The sequence below is a fragment of the Pongo abelii genome, chromosome 4 (assembly GCF_028885655.2).
Source record: "Pongo abelii isolate AG06213 chromosome 4, NHGRI_mPonAbe1-v2.0_pri, whole genome shotgun sequence".
NCBI classification, from domain to species: domain Eukaryota; kingdom Metazoa; phylum Chordata; class Mammalia; order Primates; family Hominidae; genus Pongo; species Pongo abelii.
Window position 1 is genome coordinate 121,052,098 of NC_071989.2, and position 26,813 is coordinate 121,078,910.

A 26,813-nucleotide genomic window follows, 5' to 3' on the forward strand; every position below is an offset into this window, starting at 1 on the left:
ATTTGGATTTGCTTTTATGACAGAGCTTCAGAAATTAAATAGGAGCAAACCACCGCTATAGTAAGTATTTCTTAAATAGGTAGCATTCCATTTTACATGGATATTCTGAGGACAGGAGCCTGGACTAAATGCCCTGATGTCTTTCAAAATCTGTTATTGTAATATTAGTCAAAAGCTGATCTCGAATTACTGACCTTGAGTGATCTACCCTCCTTGGCCTCCCAAAGTGCTGGGAGTTTAAGAGTGAGCTACTGCTCTCAGCCTGCATTAGTACAACATTTTAATAGATTCTTTTACAGAAGAATTCAAGACTGGATCTTTACTTAATTTGCTCATTCATTATCTTGTGCCCTTTAATTTTATACCTTAGAGGGTATCTTACTTTCTCAGATCATCGTTCAGTTAGGATGTGGTCTGTAACTGACTTGTGCAGCGTCAAAAAATTAGCAGGGCATGGTAGCGTGTGCCTGTAGTCTCAGCAACTTGGGAGGCTGAGGTGAGAGGATGGCTTGAGCCTGAGAGGTTGAGGCCACGGTGAGCTGTGATCCTGCCACTGCACTCCAGCCTGGATGACAGAGGGAAACCGAGTCTCAAAAAAACAGGAAAATGTACATTCATTTGTTTCATCTAAATTTAGATTTATATTCTGCATATTTTTTAAGAGTAGCACTTATAGGGAGGAGATGGCCTGGATAATTTTTTTAAGTCTAGGATGAAAAATAATAATAACGTATTAATTCATTCAAGAAATATTTATTGAATACCAGGCACTTATCTGGGTGATGAGGATAAAGCAGTGCAGATTAAAATCTCTGCCCTCATAGAACTTACATTCCAGTGGGGAAGACAGTAAATAAGAAAATAAAACATGTAGTCTATAAATTTAACTATTAAGGTGTTAAAAGAAGTATAAGTGAACATTTTCTGATTTGATTATTTTTTAAATCTTGGTGTAGTCGAACCAAATTCCGCCACAGTCAGCAGTTATTTCCTGACGGTTCTCCTGGTGACCAGTGGGTAAAGCACAGGCAACCACTGCAGCAAAAGCCATATAATAATCATTCTGAAATGTCTGACCTTTTAAAAGGAAAGGTGAGTGATACACAATTACAGTCTTTTCAGAAATTTAGATCATTTGGCTTTGAAATTATTCTCAATTGAGGAATTACATCTTAATAGTTACAGAGAGCTCTGAGTTACTGATCAAAGCCTGTATGTTCCTTACTTATGATTTGAAGCAGGGCTGAGGCTTCTTAACGTTTACAGTTCTGGTGTAAATCCAGTTAATAAGAATTAACATCTGACTTTTGTGTATATGCTGCCAATGAAAGGTTCATTTAAAAATAAGTCATAAGGAAAATATTTTCCAAATTAACATAAGTGGGATCTATTGGCTTTTATTCAGGAAGAAAAAGTAACAGCGTATTGTAAACTTCGATTTTCATTGTTGGATTCGAGTGTATAATTACACTGCTATTAATACTTGTTTTCCTTTTTCCACATGTTCTAAGCACCACAATTTATTTATTCATAACACTGTTAATGCACATTTTGGTTGTTTCCAGTTTGGGGCTTTAACAAACAGTGCTACTATGAACGTTCCCATACCCGTCTTTTGATGAATATACACAGTTCTGTGTAACTAAAAGGAAAGAAAAGTAGAATTGTTGGATCACTGGATATGCCTGTGTTATTGAGTATCTATTTGCTAATTTACTCAAGTTATTTATATCCTCAGCAAAATACATGAGAGTTCTAATTGTTCCACATCTTTACTAATACTTGATGTTATCTTTTTAATTTCAGGTTTCAATGTTACTTTTTTTTTTTTTCTTTTTTTAATTTTAAAAATATACTGAGCTTGGCCAGGCGTGGTGGCTCATGGCTGTAATCCCAGCACTTTGGGAGGTGAGGCGGGTGAATCACCTAAGGTCAGGAGTTCGAGACCAGCCTGACCTACATGGTGAAACCCTGTCTTTACTGAAAATACAAAAAATTAGCTGGGCGTGGTGGCGGGCTCCTGTAATCCCAGCTACTCCAGAGCCCGAGGCAAGAGAATTGCTTGAACCTGGGAAGCAGAGGCTGCAGTGAGCCGAGATCGCGCCATTGCACTCCAGCCTGGGCAATAAGAACAAAACTTTGTCTCAAAAAAAAAAAAAGTGTGTGTGTGTGTGTGTGTACTGGGCTTGTCAAAATTAAACTTTTGTGCTTCAGAAGACATTTTCAAAATAGTGAAAACGTAGCCCACAAAATAGGAGAAAATATTTGCAAATTATATATATAAGGGGTTAATAGCCAGAATATGTAAAGAATTCTTAGAACTCAACAACAACAAAACAACCTAATTTAAAACTGGACAAATGACTTGAATAGACAGTTCTCCAAAGAAGACATGCAAATGGCCAGTAAGTACACAAAAGATGCTCAACATTATTAATCATTAGGGAACACTGTTAATAATTAGTGGTATCTCCACAGTGAGATATCACTTCTTACCCATAAGGATGGCTATAATAAAAAACAAAAAAACAGAAAACAAGTATTGGTGAGGATGTAGAGAAATTGGAGACCTTATGCATTGCTGATGGGAGTGTAAAATGGTGCAACCGCTGTGGAAGAGTTTGGCAATTTCTCAAACAGTTAAACATAGAGTTACCACGTGACTCAGCAACTCCATTCCTAGGTAATACCCAAAAGAATTGAAAGCAGGAACTTAAACAGATAACTTGTATACCAATGTTCATAGCAGCATTATTCACAATAGCCAAAATGGGGAAACAACTCATATGCCTGTCAACAGATGAATGGATAAACAATGTTGTGTATACACATAATGGAATATCATTCAGCTTTAAATGAAGGAAATTAAGAAATGAAATTCTGCCCAGGCATGGGGGCTCATAACTGTAATCCCAACTCTTTTGTAGGCTGAGGCAGGCGGATTACTTGAGCCCAGTAGTTGGAGACCCACCTGGGCAGCATGTCTCTACTACTAAAAATATAAAAAATGAGCCAGGCATGGTGGTGCACGCCTGTAGTTCCAGCTGCTCAGGAGGCTGAGGTGGGAGAATCACCTGAGACTGGGAAGTCAAGGCTGTGATGGCACCACTGCACTCCAGCCTGGGCAACGGGAGTGAGACCCTATCTCCAAAAAAAAAAAAAAAATTCTGAAGCATGCTACAATATGGGTGAACCTTGAGGACATTATGCTAAGTGAAATAAGCCAGACACAAGAGGGTAAATATCGTATTAATGTTATTCCATTCCTAAATAGGCAAATTCATAGAGACACAAAGTAGAGATTACCAAGGCTAGAGGGAGGGGAGAATAGGGAGTTACTGTTTATTGGTTGCGAAGTTTTTGTTTGGGATGATAAAAGTTGGGGAAGTGGGTAATGCTGACTATACTAAATGCCACTGAATTATACATTCACAAGTGGTTGATGTGGTAAATTGTATGTATTTTGTACCACAATTAAAAAACATGCCGGGAAGAGTGGAATGAAACTAAATTAAAAGTGTGTAGTAACATGAGTCATTCAAAGCCATACTTCCCTCACATCACTTACTTAGGTTATTGTTTTCCAGCTATTTTAGCAACTGGTTATTTTTCCCTATAGGTTGGAATGTAAATTAACATTCTTATTTTATATATATAGAAGTTCCTCCTATTTATTCTATTTTAGCCAGTCCTCAAATAGCTATCTTTTCAATATCTCAAACGACAAATTAATGTTTAAAATGTTCGTTTTAATTTAAACTTAAGAATTTTTTGGTAGGAAAATTATCTTAAAGCAATTTAATAGCAAGATTTAAACTATTGCATGTCTAAGTTTAGGAATAATGGCCCACATTTTAAAACATAAATCTTAGCCAGGAACGTTGGCTCACGCCTGTAATTCTAGCTCTTTGGGAGGCCAGGGTGGGTGGATCACTTGAGGTCAAGAGTTTGAGACCAGCCTGGGCAACATGGTAAAAACCTTCACCGTCCCTATTAGAAAAACAAAAATTAGCCGGGCATGGTAGCATGTACTTGTAATCTCAGCTGCTCGGGAGGCTGAGGCAGGAGAATCCCTTGAACTTGGGAGGTGGAGGTTGCAGAGAGCCAAGCACTGCGCTCCAGCCTGGGCAACAAAGTGAGACTCCATTTTAAAAAAATAATAGTAATCTTTGTTATTTTGTAAAAATATAGTAAAAACTTTGTAAAAATTAATACTGCTTATTAATAAGTTAAAGCAGATTTCTAGGGTAACAATTGATTACTACATCTACTCATTTTCTGCTTTAAGAACTGTAGCCAATGTCCCTCGGCATTCCTTTACAGAGAGGTTCCATTTATGCATTAGAAATGAGATCTATAAGCAGACATGGGATAAGGCAAGAGGTGTGGAAAGATTTCTTTCTTTCTTTCTTTTTTTTAAAAAAAAAAAAAAAAAGAGACAGTCTCCCTCTGTTGCCCGGGCTGTAGTGCAGTGGTGCCATCTCGGCTGACTGCAACCTCTGCCTCCTGGGTTCGGGCGATTCTTCTGCCTCTGCCTCCTGAGTAGCTGGGACTATAGGCATGTGCCACCACGCCCGGATAAGTTTTTGTATTTTTAGTAGAGACGGGGTTTTGCTGTGTTAGCCAGGATGGTCTCATCTCGACCTCGTGATCTGCCCACCTCAGCCTCCCAAAATGCTGCGATTACAGGCATGAGCCACTGCGCCCGGCTGAGGTGTGGAAAGATTTCTAGGGGCAAGTGTATTTGCTATTTCATACCTTTAGAGAACTCTTGCTTTGGGAAGCACTGATTCTATAAGAAAATACATTGATAGGGTGATTCATGAAAATTTGGGTAGGAGAAGCTTTGCTAAAATTAACTTGATTCAACCAGCTAAACATATTCATGGGGTATTTTTTTGTGCTATTACATTATACTATAGATTCATTTTATTTCTTTTTGGGAAAACAGAATCAAAGTATGAGGGGAAATGGCAGAAAACAGTATCAAGATTCACCTAATCAAAAGAAAAGAACAAATGGGCTTCAGCCTGCAAAGCAGCAGAATTCTTTGATGGTAAGAGTTATAGCTGTCACACGAAGTAGGCAGTTCATCCTCTGAAGAGTGAAACAAGGGCATTGCCAAAGCACAGGAATGTCACTTGCTTTGTTCTTATTTTAATTGATAGACTAGTAGGATTTTTGTGTAGCTGAATTGTGCACTGTTCACACTAAAAATCTCTGGCTGCTCTTAATTACAAATTTATAATGTTGATTCAATTGTACATCTAATTTTTTATGTGGCTGTTTATTTTAATATCAGTGTGTACTTAAACCTGTTCTCTAGAGCAATTATTTGGCTATTGCTCCATGTTTTTCTAAATACTCTGTATTATTTCAGTGAGGGTAAAAGTCTGGGGGGATTTAACTATTTTTTTCTTCAAGTTGATAGAGTTTAGAAAATAAAAAAAAAACAAACACAGCCGGTGCTATTGTCATTAGATTTTGCTTAATGACAAATAACTGAATAATTTAAAGCAATTTCTTTCATTCTTTTGTTTAGTCAGTCCTCCAAAAGTTAATTCATAACTGACAGTCTCCTGTGTTATCTTTTCTGTAAGTTCTCATATTTGTATATTAGGTTTTCTTATTGTAGCTTCACCTGTTTTTCATTTATTGGTGAGTAGTAATAGTAATTTCAAATTTTTAGCAAAAATACTTTACCTGAATTCCCTGGGTATTTACTTCATTTGAGTTCTAATGACTCATTTGACTGCTTTACCTTTATTATTATTTCTCTTCTGTCTGATAAAAGTGGTGACAAGAACAGAGAAGACAATCTTAGTAGATGATTAAAAGGCTTTTAATAAAATTCAACAGCTGTTTTTAACAAAAACTAGACAGATAACTTTTTTTTTTTTTTTTGAGACGGAGTCTTGCTCTGTCACCAAGCTGGATTGCAGTGGCACGATCTCGGCTCACTGCAACCTCCACCTCCTGGGTTCAAGTGATTCCCCTGTCTCAGCCTCCTGAGTAGCTGGGACTAGAGGTGTGCGCCACCACCCCTGGCTAATTTTTTTTTTGTATTAGTACAGACAGGGTTTCACCATGTTGGCCAGGATGGTCTCGATCTCCAGACCTCGTGATCCATCTGCCTCCGCCTCCCAAAGTGCTGGGATTACAGGCGTGAGCCACGGCTCCTGGCCGACAGATAATTTATTGATAATATTGTACAAGTGTTAATTGTCCTCAAATTAATGTGTAAGTTTAATATGATACCAATAAAATTCTTTGCAGATTTTTTGGGAGAACTTCACAAATTACTCTCAAATTTGTCTAGAAGAACTTTGAATAGATTTTTAAAAGTTGTTTAAGACAAAAGTTAATGACAGAGTAAGTATATGAGCAGTTTTTAAGAGAAGAAATAAAAGGGACTGATAAACACATAAAAGTGTTAAACTGTATGTGTGGTCAAAGAATGTAAATTGAAATGGGATACATTTCTCCGATCAGATTGGCAAAGATGAAAAGAAATAACCCAGTTGTGTTTTGAGTGTATTGGTAACACATAAAAATTACTAATTGGTACAACCTTCTAGAGAGGAGTTTGCTATCTCAAAACCCTAAAAAAGTGTTCACCTTTTCCCCAGAAGAGGAATATAAAGAATGTTCACCCCCTTTATGATGAAAACATGGAAAACAAATATTGAAGAAGATGATATTAAATACAGTATCGTAGATCTGTGCAGTTGGTTACCATGAAGTTGCTAAAAATGACAATGTACATTTATTGAAAAAGGAATTTGTTCACAATATATTCTATTTTTAAAAATTATCAGACACTAGTATGTATGATATAATTCCATTTAAAGTTTGCAATTTTATGAAAAGATGTTAACACACATCTTCATAGGAAAAAGCTAGAAAAATATAATACTAATTAGCTCTGGGTTGAGAAATGTAATGAATAATCTTTTTTTTTCTTTTTTTTTTTTTTTGAGACAGGGCCTCGCTCTGTCGTCTAGAGTACAGTGGCACGTACATTGCTTACTGTAGCCTTGAACTTATGGGCTCAAGCCATTTTCTTGCCTCAGCTCTTTTTTTTTTTGAGACAGGGTTTTGCTCTGTCACCCAGGCTGAAATGTAGTGGTGCGATCTTGGCTCACTGCAACCTCCACCTCTTGGTTCAAGCAGTCCTCCCACCTCAGCCTCCAGAGTAGCTGGGACTATAGGTGCATGGCACCAGACCCTACTAATTCTTGTATTTTTTTATTTTATTTTTTTAGTAGAAATAGGTCTCACCATGTTGCCCAGACTGGTCTTGAACTCCTGGGCTCAAGTGATCCTCATGCTTTGGCTTCCCACGGTGCTGGGATTACAGGTGTGAGCCACTGTGCCTGGCCACCTCAGCTAAATTAATTAGCTCTGGCTGATTTTTGTGTTTTAGAAATAAAGTATGTTGGGAGGTGATTTTGCTGGTCTCAGACTCTTGGCCTCAAGTGATCTGTTTGCTTCAGCCTCTCAAAGTGCTAGGATTACAGGCGTGAGCCACCACACCTAGCCAATACTTGTCTATTTTTTTGATGTCTTTATAATGTGTATGTATGTAATCAAGAACTAAAAAAAATTTTAGGTGTGAAAAGTAAATACAGAAATACTGGTGAGAGAATGGGATGATGATTACATATTCCTGGTTCAGTTTTCTCCATGAGAAATTGGATAATACATCTTTTGATTTTTAATAAGTGAAATAACTGGTGACTGTGTTGTATGTGTGTGTTTTTTTTTAAATAGAAGTGCGAAAAGAAACTTCATCCACGGAAACTTCAGGATAATTTTGAAACAGGCAAGTCATTTCCTATCTTTTTATAATCTCTGCCTTGTGGGATTTGGTTTGGTTTACCTAACTTTGATTTTAGTGGGCGTATGTGATCTGTGATAGTTAAGCAGGAAGAGTTGCACATGTTCTGTAGAAAGAGTTCGTGTATGTAGAGTTCTCTAAGAAACTGGATGAAACAAATTCATTTAGATAAATTACTTGCCTTCAGACTGTGCCGTTTCTTTTATGAATGTTAAGCCTTAGTGCTATGCATGAATATTTTAAATACGTAAATAATTGCATAAGGATTTGGTGAGAGTAGAAAGAATCCAGTATTGTAAAGGCTAGGAAACCTCACTCTCAGATCTATATAAGGGTTGCACTGACTTTAGAAGGGGAACATTTTTGGGAGGTAATCACTGTGGTTCTTACCATACACACGTTAGTAAATTTGTATGCCTTTTTTCCAATTAAAAGGAACATTCTTCCCTCTTTTGGAGGCAATGTTCAACTTTTTAAGGTGATACTAAGTATGGGTTTTATTAAAGATACTTGCAATTTCTCCTTCCTCGGTTATGAAAACTAGGTGTGTTGTCTGATTTGGAAAGTAATCCTGGTGAATGTAGAAAGCTCTTTGTTAAATACTGATTTAGTAGATGCTACTTGGAAGTGCAGTAGACTTTTTTCTTAGGTGCTATTTTGAATTGTATGAAATTTCCTGTGCAGTAGATACTCATTTATTCACCATCTAAATTTAAGGCTTTCATATAGAAAAGCCTGAGAAATGAAAAGCATTATCATATTCTTTTTCTGTAATACTGTCTGTGATTTAAGCAAGATAATGCTATTTTGAAAGAGATGCCTTAACCCTATTATGGAAAGTTACTGTTAACTACGAAGAAAGGAACTATCATTAGAATTTAGTTTGATACAGTCCCACTTGTTTATTTTTGTTTCTGTTACCTGTGTTTTTGGGGTCATATCCAAAAAAAAATCGTTGTGAAGATCGGCATCAGAGAGCTTTTTTCCCTGTTTTCTTCTAGGAACGCTACAGTTTCGGGTCTTGCATTTAAGTCTTTCATCCCTTTCAAGTTCATTTTTATGTCTGGTATATGATAAGGATCCAGTTCTTTTGCATGTGGATATCCATTTTTCCCAGTACCATTTATTGAACGGTCTATTATTTCTCCTCATTAGAGTTTAGTATAGAGAAGTTATGGGGGTATAAGTCCTCTTAATAGGATTTTTTTTCTGGCCACCTTGGGTGGTGGGGACATGTTAGGCGGATAGTGAAATCTAGTTAACATATATTCAGAAATTAGTTATTTCACAGAATCTTTTAAAAGCCATATATTCAGGGACATTAAAAAAGGTACACCATGCCTGCCTGGGCAACATAGCAAGACTCTTGTCTCTACAAAAATTAAAAATGAGCCAGGTGTGGTGGCAGATACCTGTAGTCCCAGCTACTTAAGAGGCTGAGGCAAAAAGGTCACTTGAGCGCAGGAGGTTGAGGCTGAAGTGAGCTGTGATTATCACTGTACTCTAGTTTGGGCAACAGAATGAGACCGTCTCAAAAAAAAAGGGGGCAAGGGGCAGCATACTATAACTTGGTATATCGATCTTAGTTGGGCATTATATGGATATATAAAATTTGGGTTGTCTTGAGAAGTATAAAAAGATTCATGTCCTGGGAAGCCTCATCCTCATTTCAGACTTTCTTTCTGCCCCAGCTTCTTGGTGTCTATTCCAAACCTACTTTCTGGTCAAGTCCCTGATCTGTTTAAAAGGGGGGAAAAAAAAGCTCAGATAAATTGGAGTTTTATTGTACTATGATTTGGAAAATTTGGATTTTTCTTTTTTTTCCTATTTTTTTCTTTTGTTTTTTGAGACAGAATCTTCTTGTGTCACCCAGTCTGGAGTGCAACAGCACGATCTCAGCTCACTGCAACCTCTGCCTCCTGGGTTCAAGCCATTCTCCTGCCTCAGCCTTCTGAGTAGCTGGGATTACAGGCGTGCGCCACCATGCCTGGCTAATTTTTGTATTTTTGGTAGAGACAGGGTTTCACCATCTTGGCCAGGCTGGTCTCCAACTCCTGACCTTGTGATCTGCCCTCCTTGGCCTCCCAAAGTGCTGGGATTACAGGTGTGAGCCACCATGCCTGGCAAGATTTTTCTTTATGGTGATAAATTCCTGGAAATCTTGGTAAACCCCAGCTTTATTTTTCTGTAACAGAATGCACATATAGTAGGTAAAACACATCTAGGAGGTAAAGTTACGCTCATTTTGAAAGCAAAGGAATGTCAAGGGTCTTAATGGCTGAGATTAAGATTTTGAATATGTAGAAATAATAATATGTTGAAAATGCAGTTGAACACCAGTTTACGGAAAGGAAAATACATATTTTGGTGGTTCTATTTAGGGTTAGAGTCTGGGAAGATAAATATATACTCAAAACTAATTCTTTTGTAACAAAAGGCAAAGGGCAGTATTTGATTTCTTACTAAGGTTACTGAGCTTATTTATTTATTTATTTTTTTTTAAACAGATGCTGTATATGACTTACCTAGCTCCAATGAAGACCAGTTGCTAGAACATGCCGAGGGACAGCCCGTGGCATGTAATGGACATTGCAAGTTCCCCTTTTCATCCAGAGCCTTTTTGAGTTTCAAGTTTGACCATAATGCTATAATGAAAATCTTGGACCTTTGATAGCAGCAGATGTATTGTAAATGTCCCAGGATCAGAGACCTGTTGCATTTGAGTGGGTGTCTCCTCAAGCCTTACCTTTCTCAGGTGTTTTAAAGAAATGCAGGGAGGCAATGTTTCTGAAGACATTTTCTGTTTATAAGAGAGTAGAAAGAAACACGAGTTTGCACTGTAAATGCAGTTATAACCTTTTATACAGATTTATCTTTTCAGTGTTTAGTACAAGTTTAAGTTGCTTTCTTTGAGGGCATTTATTCTGTGTGACTGTGGGTTTTATTTTGTATTCTGGTTAAGAAAATAACGTATTGAGTTACTGTCAAGTAGCCAAGTTAATGGGAATGTTCCATCTACCTGTTACAGTGATTGCAATAATAGTATATTGGAGTTTTTCAAAGAAACTTAAAATAATGCCCAATTATTAAATGAACACAAGAGCTGAGATGTTACAGTCACCAGGATTACAGGTGATCTACTTTGGTGGCATTTTGTACTTCTCTCTGCTTCTAACCACTGAGGCTCTGTAATCTTCCTCTGGAGTTTTAGTGAAAGGATTTATTGAACAGCTTCTGGAATATAATGTGCATGTCCAAAATGAACTCTTAGCACTTCAAAAGGACAAAGTCTGTAGCCTGGAGGGGCTTGAGTGGATGGGAGTTGATGCTGTGATTTTGAGCTGTGGTTACATGCAGTCAGTAAACCTGTGAGACTGCTGGAGGAAATGTAGCAGACAGCATGGAGGCTGGGACCCAGCAGCTACTTTGGGTCATGTCTTTACTGTCCTGCCTCCAACCCTTTAGTCTCGTAGACTTTTGTTCTTGTGGAAATTTCTTCTATATTCCAGTTGTGTAAATATGTATGGAAAACTGATATTACTAGGTTTTACATTGCATCTCCAGTATTGATCTTTGGAAACTGATGTTATATTAGGTTCCAATTTGCAATAGTAGCAGAGACTGACATGCTTTTGTTGGCCTGCTAAGCCCCTGGATGATGGAGCGAGAAGGGAAGGGGTATGCAGTTTACCCAAGTCCAAATAAAGCATTTCACTAGGTTACACGTTATGTATATGTGTTACATAACAGTAACATACATAACTCACTCCTAGGAATGTATTTTGCTTCAGGATTTTTAAATTCAAATACGGATGGCAGTGCCCATTTTAAGGAGGATTTCAGCTATAATTGAGGACAATCACCAGGGCGTTAAGGGGGCTTTAGTGTTTTGGCTGCATCTGACCTCACTGAAGGAATTTCTTGGGAGTGGGGGGTGTTTGAGTATGTGTGTGTGTGTGTATCTATCATGTGGGTTTTAAAAATCCTTTTTTACAGTGGTATCTACAAAATACTTCTCTGCTTATAAATGTTATTGTAGAAATCTTTATTCTGTGTAGGTAGCCTATTTAATTGGGTTCCGCTGAACCTCATGGGACTTTTAAAAGAAGGGCTATTTAAGGAATTCACTTGGTAGTACTTTGCTTTAGCTTTTAAATGGCTTGATTTTAAAGGAGAAATTCTATTTATTAATGAAAGTATCACCCTTTTGGTGCTAAGCAGGAGAATTCACAATTAAATCAGTGTGTATAGAATTATGATATTCAGAATCCTGCATCTTTTAATGTGACAAATTTTTGAATCCTGTGACTTTTGCTTTTTAATGCATTATATGATTGTGTTTGGAAGCTTTTACTGTTTTTTTCAGAAATACGGCTGCTTTGCTTGGGTCTCTTCGAGCCATATTTATAGTTGGTCCCAGCATTCCAGACTTCTGTTAAATTGTTAAAGGAGTGAAAATGTGGTTTGCCTGGCAGATGAATAATTTTCACTCATTTATTGTCTTCTGGAAACCATTTAACTTGTACTGTTTTTTATTTTTTTGGTATGTGTTTTTTTTTTTTTTTTTCTTTTTAAGTGCATACTTTGGCCAGTCTTCCTGGTGCCTGTAGAGTTGGATTTTTCAGCTCTCAATACTGAAGCAAAAGAGATTAGAGTTAGTTACCAGAAGTATGGCCTCTGATGGTGTTGAGTCTTTTCAAGAACCAACAAATTATCTTTGTGATTACAGTAGTTTAACTATGGTTAAATGTTATTGCTGTTGCGCTGCTTTATTTAATGCACTGTGGAACAAAATATAAGGGTATTGTTGGGATGTGATTATGATAACTTCAGGCTTTTAGCTCTCCTCAAAGTTTGAGGTTAAAAAAATGTTAAAAGATGTGAGTTAAAGTTTATGTGTGTGATGTGACTTAACTATGCAGAAAATATTTAAGTTGGATGTGCTTGTTTTAGGTACATCTACTATACTTATTCCCTCAAACCTGGGTAATAGTTTCTCAGTGTTCAGGTTACCTTGAGAAAGGCCATGCTTAGCGAACTGGATTTCTCCTTTGAGAAATTTTAGTATGGTTTGAGGAAATCAAGTGATAAAGGAGTATGCTGAATATGCAATAATTTACTTCTACTGAGTGCTGCATTTTAAGATGCTAGATGAGAAGAATAGTTGGTTTGCTTCATTATGTTTTATGTCTTTGAGAGAGATACAGGTCTTGGAATTCACTTTTTAAATGTTATGTTCCAACCTTATATGTTCCAAGGTGCAGTGCACTGTGAATCTTTTATTTTTTAAAAAATTTGTAGGTGCTTTTATGTATAACTTTAATGATTTATAAGATGCTAAATGAATTGTTTTTGTACCTAACCATTGTAATCCAAAAGATAAGGGTGTGGTTTACATGCTTTTAAAAAATTTTTGTTAAGAAGTAGCAAATGAATGGTTTAGGATTTCAAATAGTGATACCCTCCTGAGACATAAGCATTTGGAGAGGCCTGAGAACCTAATAGAACTCATATAGTGTGAGTGAAATTTGGTTAAAGACGTTGGAAAATGAAGTTGGATTTTTGTATTCATGTATAAAGGAAAGTCTTCCAGTGCTGTCAAAGGAATTGTGGTTACTACTTGCGGTTCTGAGCTTTGAATGTCCTTATTTTTCTATTAAATATCAATTAGTAAGTATAGTTAATGAAGACATATAATGAAAGTAATTTTACGCTGTAAGAATGAGTTGGTACTTTTCCTTTTGAAGACTTTAGTAATTTGTATGTAATGTCAAATAAAAGGAATTCAAATCTGAGTAAATAACAGCCTCCTACTATAGGAATTAGATTCTTCTATAAAAGTCACCATATTGTGTCCTATAGAAAAGTTAAGGTCTGAGTGCATGTGTGCATTAAAAACATTTCACTACCTATTCTCTCATGGACTTCTCGTCCTTCCTTTTTTCATCTCCAACAGTTAAATGGTAAGGAGAGCAAAGTTAATTATAAAAATTAGAAATTTTGCCAAGTTACTTTTCTTACCACAGTACCCTCTCGGCTTTTTTTTTTTTTTTTTTTTGAGATGGAGTTTCACTCTTGTTGCCCAGGCTGTAGTGCAATGTTGCAATCTCGGCTCACCGCAACCTCCGCCTCCTGGGTTCAAGCGATTCTCCTGCCTCAGCCTCCCAAGTAGCTGGGATTACAGGCATGCGCCACCACGCCTGGCTAATTCTGTATTTTTAGTAGAGACGGGATTTCTCCATGTTGGTCAGGGTGGTCTCTCTTGGCTTTTTATCTTTATTTTTGTACCAGTGGACCTTCCTGCTCCCTGAGACTGTTTTGATTGACATCTTTTGTGTTTCTGTATTTTCTGAGGCAGTATTTTCTTTGTATGTTAATCATAGTTATAGTAAAGTCAGATTCATTAACTTTTCTTCCTAGTTATTTTGACTTGGATTATTTTCTAGCCTGGAGGATGGGGTTCATATGTGTTGTTGTAACTTTAGATTAATAAGCAAGACAAACTATTTTTTTGTTAGAAGGTATCCTTTACATACCTGTCTCTAGGTAAACAAGTGTTATTAAAAACAATATTGTCAAACAGTACTCCTGACAGCTTGGTAAAGTCTAGGTAGAGTTTCTCATTTTGTATTATGTCCTAAAACTTTAAAGTGCATTTGTCTAGTTGCCAAAAGTTCTAAAAATGAGATTATGATGGGCTTTCTCAGCATCTTTTCGCTTCCTAGAATTGAGTTGCTCTTGAAGTCTGTACTCCTGTGTCAGAAAGATGGCAGATTGCAAATGGGCAGTACAGGCTTTTGCCCCATGCTTTCAAAGTAGGATTTTGGATTGCAGTTTCAAAAGAATATGATAGATTATTGTTATAGAATCAAAGTGTCCTGAAGGGAGAAGAATAGCTATAGTTGCTGGGCAAAGAGTATAAGAAAGAAACTTTAGAGTATTTATCAATACTTGAGTGCTATGTTATGTTCCAGGCTAGAAATGTGATCATTGCAGGGCCTAAGTGTAGTCATTCATACATATATGAATATCTATATCTATAAATATATATGTATCGCTATTATCGAGTGTTTTCTAGCCCTGGATAAAGTTAATTTTTTTGAAGTATGATTGCCAAGCAATCCAGTGAATCTAAAGTAATTTTTCTCACTTTAAAGACCAGTGGTGAGGAGTCTGGTCCTTCCTGTACTGATACTGTAGAACTCCAGTCAAACTGGAGTGCACTGCTTTCTTACAGGAAGACAACTCAGAACACACAGCCATAATCTGCTGTGGTGTCAGTCACATCACAGTGGTTATACATTTGTCCTAAATGGTGATTCATTCCTTTCCATCTAACTTCCTTGTGACAAATAGCATTTACTATTGAAATAGTAGTCTGTAAATAGGGAAAAGAGTGAAAGTTACTCTTATGCATGGGAGTGGGCCTAACGGGTTGACTTCCACCAGCTGAGTACAAACAAGTGTAAAGAAAAACTGTGATAAAGTATGGAGGTTTTGAGAATTGTTCATAATGAAATCTTTAATCTGGGTTATCAGAATAATGAAATCACCAATAAAAACATTCCATTTATCTTGGATCTTCTGTGGTTAGCAGAGGAGTATGGTCTAGTTATGTTAGCAGTTTGAAGGCACAACCTAAAAGGAATGCGCTTTCACGAGGTGCTTACGTTAGCTGGGTAGTATTGGTCAAAGGTACTCTGAAGAGTGAATGCAGAAATCAATTGCCTGTGTTTGTAATCTTGTCCCACGTGGACCCTAACCTTTAGTAGACTTCAGTCTTTTAGTCCAGTAGAAGACAACGGCCCTGAATATGTGTTTTCTGCTTTTTGGTGGAAGGTTTCCTGCAGGTGGTTGGGTGGTTTTGGGTTATTGGCCACTGTTCGTTTAGTGCCATTTGAAGACCTGTTGTTTCTTAATCCTTTTTCTTGGTGTGACTGGCCAGGAAAAAGTCCATTGAGTTCTTTTTTTCTCCCTGGTGTCTTATCCCTTTCGTAAAATAATCCATCTTTTAAAATTTGTTTTACATCTCTATAGCAAACCTGCCACAGACTTGCAAGCAGTGATTTTATCTTTCCTTCCTGAGAAGGTGATCTCACTTTTGATGTTTGGGTCATCTGTGGACACCTGTGCTCTTTTGAGTCTCAAGGCTTATAGCTTTCACATTGGCTTGGGGACAACAGACTTGTGTGTGGTTCTAGAGTGAAATGGGCAGTGTTCTGCTGGTCCTCAGTCTTTGAGAGGTCTTAGGCAACATCCTTAGTATAGTGGAATTTCTGAGGTCAAATTTAACATTTTAATGTATTCTCCTTTTAGTTCATTGAATCTGAGGTTCTAAGTCTGTAGCTTCATTTTGAGCACAAGTCTGCATTGTCTTTTTTAAGAGATTGGCAAGCATATGCTTTTGTGATACTTAGGAATAGACTATGGATGGCAGCAAATGAAAGTAAAGGTTCTCAACTGTGAATGAAATTTAGAAAGATAATTCTTCAGCAGTTGGTTGATTAGATGGGTTAGTGCTTTTGGAACATATAACAGTAGACTTGTATTCTTTATGCACTATACATACACGCACTGACAGAAAAGCACAGAAGACATACTGCTAAGAGTTTCTTTGTGCATTTCACTACTGTTCTAGGGGACTGCTGTCTCTTTGGTTCCTTTTAGGTTTGTGTTAGGATGTTGCACGAGTAATCATTTAATGTTAAATGCAAGTGTCCAGAGAAATGAGTCTTGAAGTTCTTTGGTCATATTTCACTTTAGTTAGGACAGGAGACAGCTAACCTGACTTCCATTTTATAAATATTAGAAATTTTTTCTTCAGTAACAAAAACAGGGAAGGACAATAAAACCATGAACTATTTTGCTTTATGTCTGTTTTTAAAAAATAATTGTTTTGAAGTTTCCTTATTAGCTTAATACCTTATAATACTTTTTAAAAATCATCCTTTGTAATTATTGACTTATCCTAGATCCATGTACAATTCAGACTTTTATCTGTTAGCTTTAATAAAAATTTAAAACAATCTCATTTCAGAATAAAGTAAACGGAATTATAGTTCATGTATTAGCATTTTTAAGTGAAGTTCTCTTAATAAGATTGTCTTTTGTCTAACCAAAATAGGGCATACAGATTAGTTTGGATGGGAAAGCGGTAAGACTTGACTTTTTAATACTGTGCCTATTTCCAAAACAAGACTTGATGTGGCTTTTTACATTATGCTTTAAAAATGGAGGATACGTAGTCTTAAAACAATTTGTTTGGGAGTAAGTTTAGTCGGAAAAAGGTGAAGATATTTATGCTGAGTTATGTTAAGCAAATTATTTTGAGACCTTTTGCTGGTGGACAAAAACTGAGGAAATGTTTCACTAAATATATTATGGTCAATGAAAAAACCAGACTTTAGAGTAAATGTGATAACCAAGTAGATTTGTGAACTTTATTTCTTTAGTAATTATTTTTGTCTTATGTGAAATGATTCAACCTTTAATTTTTGCCTAGATTATAGCAGTGTTTTATTTTACCTTATAGGGCATTTTAATGCTTGGAGAAAGACTATAAGTGAATCTACTTCAAGGGATTCTGTTCATGGTAGTATACAGTTCTTGGTGCTCTTGGAAATTGTCAAACATTACTGATAGCAGAAAAGGAACCCCAAAACACCTGTAGTGTTCACCTTGTTATAAGAACAGAAACATTTAGAACAGGTTTCATTTTGTTTCTAGATTTATGTTGTTATAGTTGAACAGCAACTTTTTTTCCCTCAGTGTTAACGAAAGGATAAAGACTGACTTTACCTGTATTGTTAGGTATGACTATCAAAGGATTTCCGGTGATTCATGTTTGTGAATTGGAGTTTAAATGTTTGCAGGATTACTGTACTTCCAAAGACCCACTAGAATGTCAGCTGTACTCTGTACTCTCCACTGAGAAAATGAACAAAATCCTATGTCTTAACAGTTATGCTCTAACTTTTTGAAAGCTTTTTGATGTAAATAATAGATTAGAAACTAAAAACCTTTTAATCTTACAATATACAATTTGAATGATGGAAGGTTGTTCAGATACTGGCTTTCTGTAAAAACATCATTGTGTTAGATTGTTTGTAATGTACTATCAATAAAATTGGCTGCTTGGGCAGTTTTAGTTACCACCTTAGCCTGGTTTTCTGTTACTGTTACTTATCATCGTAGGTTCTGAGTTGCTCATTGTGGTTGCTGTCTCTTTGGACCAATAAAAATGGCAAGTATGAGATGAACGTGATAAAAGTATGTTTATATAACAGGAAGAAGCTGGGCGCGGTGGCTCATACCTGTAATCCCAGCACTTTGGGAGGCCGAGTCGGGTGGATCACGAGGTCAGGAGTTCGAGACCAGCCTGACCAACGTGGTGAAACTAAAAATACAAAAATTAGCCAGGCATGGTGGTGCGTGTCTGTAGTCCCAGCCACTTGGGAGGCTGAGGCAGGAGAATCTCTTGACCCCGGGAGGCAGAGGCTGCAGTGAGCTGAGATCGCGCCACTGCACTCCAGCCTGGGCGAAACAGAGCAAGACTCTGTCTGGAAAAAACAAAAAACAACCAAAAAACCCCAGGAAGAAATATTGTGGAGAGTCTCTGCAAAAATGAAAATACCTCAAACAATTAAGTTTGTTGCTTTAAAGCAAGATTATAGTGTAGGGCTTGAGATGTGAATTCATTAGATATTTAAAATCCAGCAATTCTTAAGTAAGTTTGTGCTAGAATCAGGTTTTGCAATAGGAATACTTAACTTTGGATCTCAAGGGGGAAAGAAATACATTCTTTTCCATTAGAGACCTCAGCTATATGATAGTAACTTTTAAATTTTCAAAAGGAGAGTGACTGACTGAGGTGTTATAGTTACTTTGCTTCCATAGTGAAAACTTGAGAACATTGTAATCTTTCTCTAACAGATGTGTTGCAAAGCTGCTTGCCATCTTGTTGTCCTGTATGACTTCCTTGCATTTCCAGTCCTTAATTACATTCCCTGTTTTAATGATGTTTAAGAGGGGAAAAGACTCTCTTCAATAGATAACTTCCTATTTATGCCAAATTTTAAAAAGCCAACTAAAAATGGGCTATAAAGGAGGGTTCTTTGGCCATTTTGATCTAATAATAGTCTTACTTCTAGCCCCCCTGCTTTGACTAGGGCTCTTGATTTCATGTAAGCATCATGGATTTGATATTTGCCTGTATGACAAACAAACAGTTCTACAGAAGGATAGCCTTACCCTTTAAATAACACAGTTAAGGTATACCGTGGAATTAGAAATATTTATTCAGAATATAAGAATGTTTGTAAAATATTATAAATGTCTCTGTATAAATAAATGGAGTTTTTAAAAAACAATTCTATATCAAATAACGCAAAGTAGCTATTTTACAGCAGCTAAAACTAAAGGCATCTGGAAACATTTAAAGAATACAAGTGGAGAATCTAAAAAATTACAAGGTATAGTACAGTGTTAAGTAGCAGTTTTAAAATGAGACTTTCAGTACAAACAGCAGAACAATACTGACAAATGCAAACTTAGTCACATGTGCTTTAATAACTGACAATACATTCAAGCAGGTTTTTCTAATTCAAGTGTATAGCACATATTCAAATAATAGGAAACAAATCTCATGCAAAGTAAATAAGTCTTGATGGCTAAAAACTGATTAGAACTAGAAAAGAAGTGGACATGTTTTATTATCTTTGCATTAGGTTCAAACAAAAGCAGATTATCAGGGGCTCTTACTCACTTGCCATTCCTGACATGAGCACTATAAGTGAATACTATGAGTTCTACAAACAGAACATTTTCCACATGAATTTGATTTGCAAAAAGTGCAAAAGTGAATGGTAGAGCCAGAATTACTAAGTACGGCATCAGTGTGAATGTGGGGGAAATTTGTATATAACTTGCTTTGTTCTGCTGAGCTGATATTTCACCTGATTGATTAGCAGATGAATGACTGTGGAAAGATGAAGTACTAGTCAAGGATGTGGTTTTTCACAGCAGTTGCTATTTCCGGGACTGAATGATTTCTTCCTCTTGGTCACATGCAAAATCTCACCCAGATGTAATGTGATAAACAATTTACCCCAGTGTAACCTTTAAGCAAAAATGTATGGTGATCTGCACGTGAAATTGTCTTTTCTCTACACAGGTATTAGCAAAACAAGAATACATGAACAGCTGCTATCAACTTGTATACTTTTTTTCCACTTGTTTATATTTTAACAGCCACTGAGAGATCAGTGATGCTGTGGTGACAGCAGTCAGCATTATTTCTTAGAGAATACAAACGTATTAAGTTGGAGTAATTTCAGGTGTGTTAAACAGGAGATCCTTCTGAAGGCCACAAGTTTGGAGCTTACTTTAACCTGAACTGCATAAACATAAGATTTGTAGGATGTGGATAAACTTTAAGAACTGGATAGTGAAGGCGTAATTTTTGTTTTGTAACCAGTTATGCCTCTTTTATAAACTCTATAAGAGTGCTCAAAGGTGAATCAAACTTGTATCATCCCTTGTCAAATAGGCTGTTCCCACTGGATAAGAAAATTTGCTGTATGTTTTCCTGAAAAATTTTATAGTGTTCTACAAAGCCATCACCTTCTGCAGAAAAAAAATGTTACTTATGCTCCACCTCCCCAGCCCTCACTAAAAACTTTGGTAGCCCTATGGCGGCACCCTAATTAAGGTCAGCGCGGAAATCTCAACCATTACAGAAGTCTCTTACTATTTTGGCTCTCAAAATACTCTAACTAGTAGTTCTGTTTGCTGAATCTAGAAGTAGGTGGAGCTGTAAATAGTTTAATAGAATGATTGGGACATACTCCCAATTAAGAATTTGCAAATGGTTTAAAGCCTTATGGACGAAAGGACACTTTCAGAAATGTTTATTTTTTTATAGTCATCTTGATATCACTTTAAAGCTTGATAATCCAAACTCTTGAGGGCTATTAAGGTTGACTGATTGATAGACTTAAAAAGTGATTGCTGGATAATTCTTGTGGGCCATAGGAACACCTTCAGAAGGGAACAGGCAACTATGGAGGTTCTTTAATTCATGCCAGTGACACAGGCAGTCCAATCTTGATCGGGTAACTACGGTGCACTTTTCATTTAAAATAATTTAATCTGTATCCAGTTAGGAACCAGAAGACTTTCAGATAGTTTCATGTTTTCCTTAGAGTGGTAACTTTCTTACTACTACCTAACAGCTTTTAAGAAAAAGCCTATGGGCTCTAATTTGGACTTCCTTTTGGAGTAGTGTGTCAAGGCTCTGACTTAAAACTCTGAGGTCCCTCTAAAATATGGCTGCAGGCTCAGAGAAGACTTAGTGCATGCATCTGAAAGGAGAATTAGGCAATTTTAAAAGTTAAGTGCTAGTTAAACATAACATTTGTTTCAGGCAGCATGGATATTAACTTCAGAAAGCTGACAAGCCAGCTGATGAGAATGATGAAAGTTTCAATAAGGAATCATACTGTTCCCGAGTCCATGACAGGTTTTGTAGCTGGTAAGCTCACACTGATGGCACTCCAACTATGGACAGAAGTCTCTTTTGCTTGTGATTTGCACAGTTGGTTTTGTTTGCCTCAGTGCAACAATGGGAAATATATTCCAAGGGAACTGTGAAATGGGTCCTTTTGCTCTGTGCCCATTTCTTCAAAAGCCAAAGACTGAATTCTGAATAGAGACGGTTACTGACTAAAAGGGGGTAACCACTGAGGAAACTAGGGAGAACAATTCAAAATACGAAATCTGAAGGTTTTTAACCTCATATAAATCAGAATCAAGATCATTGTTTACCCTCATTGGAGATGTATGTTAGAGAAAAATTCAGGTAGAGCCAGGTTATTCACAAAGGAAAATTACCCAGGCACCTGCAAGCATTTAATTTAATCAGTGTAGTTCAGTAGCTCCCACAATTAGCATAATCAAGTGCCACCTAGTTCACCTTCAAGAATTGTGTCTTGGGGAGTATTTGAAAAATACAAGGAAAGGAAAAACTTATAGCTTTTATATTATACATATTTATAAAATTAACACTTTTTCCTGCAAAATAGTTTTTATCCAAATCATCACATATTTGAAAGTACTAAACTCTAAGGTCAGGTAGGATGAGTAAAACTGGGGCCCTTAACAGGAGCTGGAGCCGCCTCTGCCTGGGGGAATTAAAGGGCCAAGAAGGGGAGGTTCTCTGATTTTACCTGGAGCAAGAATGGAGACAGAAGTCGGTAGGCAGGATTTTATTCCTGCTTCAGCCACATATTTCTGTGTCAGTGAAAATGAAAACTGCCCATTTGATGCCTGCTTAATCACAAAAGAGCCATGCACATCCCACTTTGCTCAGGGGAGGACGTTTCCCTAGGCAAGCTGGAAAAATAGTGAAAACTGATTTTTTTTTTTTTGGCATATGTTTTTCAGCCAAAACATTTTCCTCATGACAAAATGCAACTTTATATGAAAAGTAAAAAATTCTAAAAAATCACAGGTATGGCCAGGCACATTGGCTCTTGCCTGTAATCCCAGCACTTTGGGAGGCCGAGGTGGGTGGATCAGTGGTCAGGAGTTCGAGACTAGCCTGGCCAACATGGTGAAACCTTGTCTCTACTAAAAATACCAAAAATTAGCTGGGTATGGTGGCAGGCACCTGTCATTCCAGCTACTCAGGAGGCTGAGGCAGGAGAATCACTTGAACTCAGGAGGCAGAGGTTGCAGTGAGCCAAGATCATGCCATTGCAATTCAGCCTGGGTAACGAGCAAAACTCCATCTCAAAAAAAAAAAAAAAAAAAAAAAATCACAGAACTAAGTTTGACCAAATGATAGAAACCAGTGAACATTTTCATAGTGATCAAAGCACCCCAAAGCTGGTCCTTCTAGACTGATACCAGTTAATCTGTTTTGGAGATGGGCAGCCTCACTGCTGACCTCTCAGTGGTTGCTTTTAGGATACAACTGTCTGCCCTCCGAATTGGTGGCTGGAGTATCCTCCAGTGAACAGAAGGCTGTGGAATTTGTATCATTCTCTGAAAACAGACCCACCCGTAGCTCACGGACATAAAGACTCTATGCAGAAACCTCCTCAACTTTAATTTGTAGTCAGCTGTGGCACTGGAACACATTATTCATAGGGAACTTTGGATGGATTCTCTGGTGCTACAGAAAAAAACAGTAAATGGTCCTTCAAGTGTATCAGTGTAGAACTGAGAGAAGGGGTAGAACTGAGAGAAGGGGTAAAACTGAAAAAGAATAATGAATTTGTTTTAAGATGGAAGACCTTCCTGGAATAATTCAGTTACTTTGGTTCTGCCTAGCCCTGTGAGCATTTTGCTTGAAATTTAACCTTCTAAGCACCATATGTCAACCATCACCATGTATCTGGGGGCAAAAAAGCAGCCTTAACTACCATTCCCTCACCCTGTCCCCGTCATGACAACAGGAGCTAAGGCTTGAACTGGGGGTTACACAGCACTCTTAAGTAGGCGTGATAAGTTTTGCAAAATGTTCAGTATCTCCTCAGTGTCTTGTCCTTAGGTAAAGACAGGTCCAGAGCTACAAATGTACCCATGTGGAAGAGATTTGATTCAGCAGAACAGCAATTATGTAGTGCCCTGGGGCGGGAAGTGCTAATAATGTTTCTCAGCTCTTGAAGAAACCCCTGACAAAATTTTAGTTCCACTACAGGCATCAAAAAGATTCTCACCTCTAAGTCTTGGATATTAATAAGGCTCCACTGAGAGGGAGAAATCCCAGAATCAAGAGAGCGCTCCCTTCTCAGCCCTGCCTCCAAAATGAAGGTTGAAGGAAGTTTTTATTCTCTCAATACAAAATTATTCAGGCACAGTCCTGGTGGTGGTCTGTTTGCAACTTTAGTGTATTTGGGACTATAAGTAACACCTGTCTACGCTCTTCCCATGACTTATAACTCCCAGAGATCACCTCTTATGGCCGCCTCTATCTTAAAGTTGAGACCCGGGACTTGGAAACCAAAGCCTTGCTGTAGTAAACAAATCAGCAGTCCTTTTAAATGCTGGAGGCACACACAGGTCTGTTTTCCCATGAAGCAGGAGGAAACAGGAGAAACGAGATCCTAGAAGATGAGCCCACCATCTACCAAAAAGAGGATACAATGGAAAATCTTACAGAAACAAATGCCTGGGATCCCACTGATGCACAGCCACCAGACCAGAAGAGGAGGGAGAGAGTGAGTGCTGAAAGCAGAAACGAGGCTCTGCTGAGCAAGCACAGAACATGTGTTTACAGGCTGTTGTGGGCCCAGGAGAGAAGAGCGGGCACCTCTGGATACAGTCCACAGTGTCACCATGGCCAATCACCCCAAGGGCTGAGTTGGGGCACTCCACTGTACAAGTGCCGACCTACCTGCCGGCCTTCCCTTTCCTCCTCCTCCCAACAAGTACATGGGCCCTTCTGTCCTCAGTGGTCTGCTGCAGTTTACTTCCCGTGGGCAGAACTCTGGTGCGTGAGTGCTGATTAAAGCGAAGTTTCATTGGTGTGTGGCCTGGAGTTCTCCTCCTCCAGCAGAGCTATTCTTTGCTTGAGCATCCTCACTTGGGTCTCATGTCTCTCCACCATGGCCATCATCTGCGACTCTAACTTCTTCAGTTTGTTTTGATGCTTTTTCTTTGCTTTCTCATAGGCAGCCACCAGGTTGCTAGGTGGGAATGAAGGGAAATTGGTATGAAGATTCATCCTAAGTAGCATTGTGACACACCGTCCTGTCCACTGGATAACCAGGTCTAGTGAGCACTGCTCTGAAGAAAGATCACTCATCCTCTTCGGTAAGAATCTGAAATCTAGTGGTCAGAGGAGGGACAGCACCAGGATGTCAACACTCAATGGCCAGTCACCTACTGGCTAACCCTGATGAATCCAGCCAGATTGCTAGAGGCTGGTTACTCTCACATATTAGAAGGGGTTCTAAGAGTCAAACCAACAATCCAGATTGGCCAAGTCTAAAATGGATAAATGCAAATAGTGGGTCTATTTGTTGCTCCATGGTTGCTTGTAACATAGTCAAGTGTATCTTACAGGAGATTATTCCTAAGGCACTGCAATCAAAGTGACCATATCTGGGATGAGAGCAGAGAGGTTGTTCTTGTTCCAGCTTCCCTTTATGCTTTGGGCTGGTGGGACTCAGAATATTCAATTAGGCCATAAGCCAATGCTGCAAAGCCAAACATGGAATATATAGGCCTTTGGACTGCTCCCACTAGAGCCTGGTGGTGAGGGTATACAGTGAGCCAGGGTAAGTCCATTCCATGTACAGTCATTACCCTTACAGCTGCAGTTCTCCCAGATAGTCTGAGGACTCACCCCAGGGATTTGTAAAACCCATTCAGGAGGTCTGTGAGGTCTTAAGCTTTTATTTCCAACTATAGAGCTGGATGATGCCATGTGTTCTCAATATACATCCACCTAATGTTGACTGCAGAAGCAAATGTGAGAACCTAGCTGTCTTCTATTAAGCCAGACATTAAAGATTTGCAGAATTGTAAGACCAGTGCCACTTTTCTAATTATTTCTTGGAAAATAGTTTTTCATAAAAATGCCATTTTTTTTGGTAAAGGAAATAATAAAAACTTTAAAGAATTTATCTTAGTTTTAGTTCTAACATGAGAAGTATCAATAAATACAACTTACAGGAACAAAAGCTCTTTGAGGTCCTCCGTTTTTTATAGAAAAGAGTCCTGAGCCCAGTCTTAGAGCAGTATTTCCTGAAGTATTCCAGTGGATATTGTGTTGCTCACATAAATTCCATGGCTAATTTTGTTTGGAAAATACTGGCTTAAACAGATTTTTTATTATATGACTTCTCAGAACCTTTAAGATACATAATATCAGGAGGCATATACCACAGTATGCTACATTTGGCCAAAGGATGTTGTTACTGAGCATTTCTTAGTTTCCACAGAACATCTTGGGAGATGCCACTCTAAGGAAGACCAGGCTCTTAGAGCACCAGGAAGGGACTCACCCACTTTCTAGAGTTAGTTCTCAAGAGTTAGGGAAATGTCCATCCCTGGTGCTGTGTCTACATGCGGGGTGTCAGTCCAAGTACCACAGGTGGAGGGCGGTGGGGGCTGGGTATAGGGAGATTTTTACCTGTTGGCCCGCTTTAGATCATTCACGAACTCTGCGGATTGCTGATGTCGGATTTCACTGCTCTTGGTGAGTCTCTCCAAGGCACTCACCAGCTCTTGAACTCTGGCCTTCAACTTCTTTTCTCTATATCAAAGAGAGACAAAATATGCCAGGAGTAGTTTCAGATGATGCTGGAGGTGCCCACTACCTGGGAAGTGGTGACAGGAAGAAAAAGGTTTAGCTTGCAAAGCCTAAAGGCAAGGGAGAGAAAAGATACTAAAGGGCCCAACAGCGCTACTGTCACCTGAATGAATTCATTCTCAAATGCAGATTTAAGCCCATTTCTTCAATGACAAGGGCTTTTTAAAGATCTTATGTGTCAAAGAAACAAGACAGGAATTTCTGTTTCTAGTCTTCTAGCTAATCTAGAAGTTCCTTTCTACTACTGGCATACCAGATCCTCAGCAATGAGTGCAGCCTGACCACAAACCCCCGTCTGTCTCCATCCCCTTCTTTTTCAAGTGTCCCTAGTATCTCCTGAACCACTCAGATTTAGCAACCTATCTTGAACAGGTCCCCACTCATTGAGACCAACATGATCCCACCTTGCCAAAAACAAAAAAATTGGTAGAGGGAGTAGATACGATACTCTCTTCATTGTAAGGGTCCTTACTTCCCATGAAATTACATTTGCACTTTCGACTACCTGCCCTCCACAGGCAAAGCAGCTTCAAGTTCTGTTGATCCTCTACTACTTTGGTAACCCAAGCTAATTAGAGTCAGTTCAGGGAGGTTTCCAGTGTCCAGTCAGCTCACTGCCTTCCTCTAATTCCCACGAGACCCAGCAGGGAA

General features: G+C 38.1%; 2 protein-coding genes across 8 annotated transcripts in view; one reads left to right on the top strand and one right to left on the bottom strand.

Annotated features, from left to right (window-relative positions):
* The window catches only part of DCP2 (decapping mRNA 2), a 44,418-nt gene extending 26,419 nt beyond the window's left edge, over positions 1–17,999 (top strand). Inside the window, exons 8-11 of one of the 2 annotated variants that reach the window (XM_024246596.3) lie at positions 957–1,092; positions 4,952–5,056; positions 7,774–7,825; positions 10,348–17,999. In XM_024246596.3, the coding sequence (XP_024102364.1) occupies positions 957–1,092; positions 4,952–5,056; positions 7,774–7,825; positions 10,348–10,511 (457 nt within the window). In that variant the 3' untranslated portion in view covers positions 10,512–17,999. 2 annotated transcript variants of the gene reach the window in all.
* The window catches only part of MCC (MCC regulator of WNT signaling pathway), a 498,353-nt gene continuing 487,767 nt past the window's right edge, over positions 16,228–26,813 (bottom strand). For 5 of the 6 annotated variants that reach the window (XM_054554995.2, XM_063723849.1, XM_054554996.2 and 2 more), the window contains 2 exons: positions 25,983–26,105; positions 16,228–24,531 (listed from right to left, as the gene is read on the bottom strand). In XM_054554995.2, coding sequence (XP_054410970.1) covers positions 24,351–24,531; positions 25,983–26,105 — 304 coding nt within the window. In that variant the 3' untranslated portion in view covers positions 16,228–24,350. 6 annotated transcript variants of the gene reach the window in all.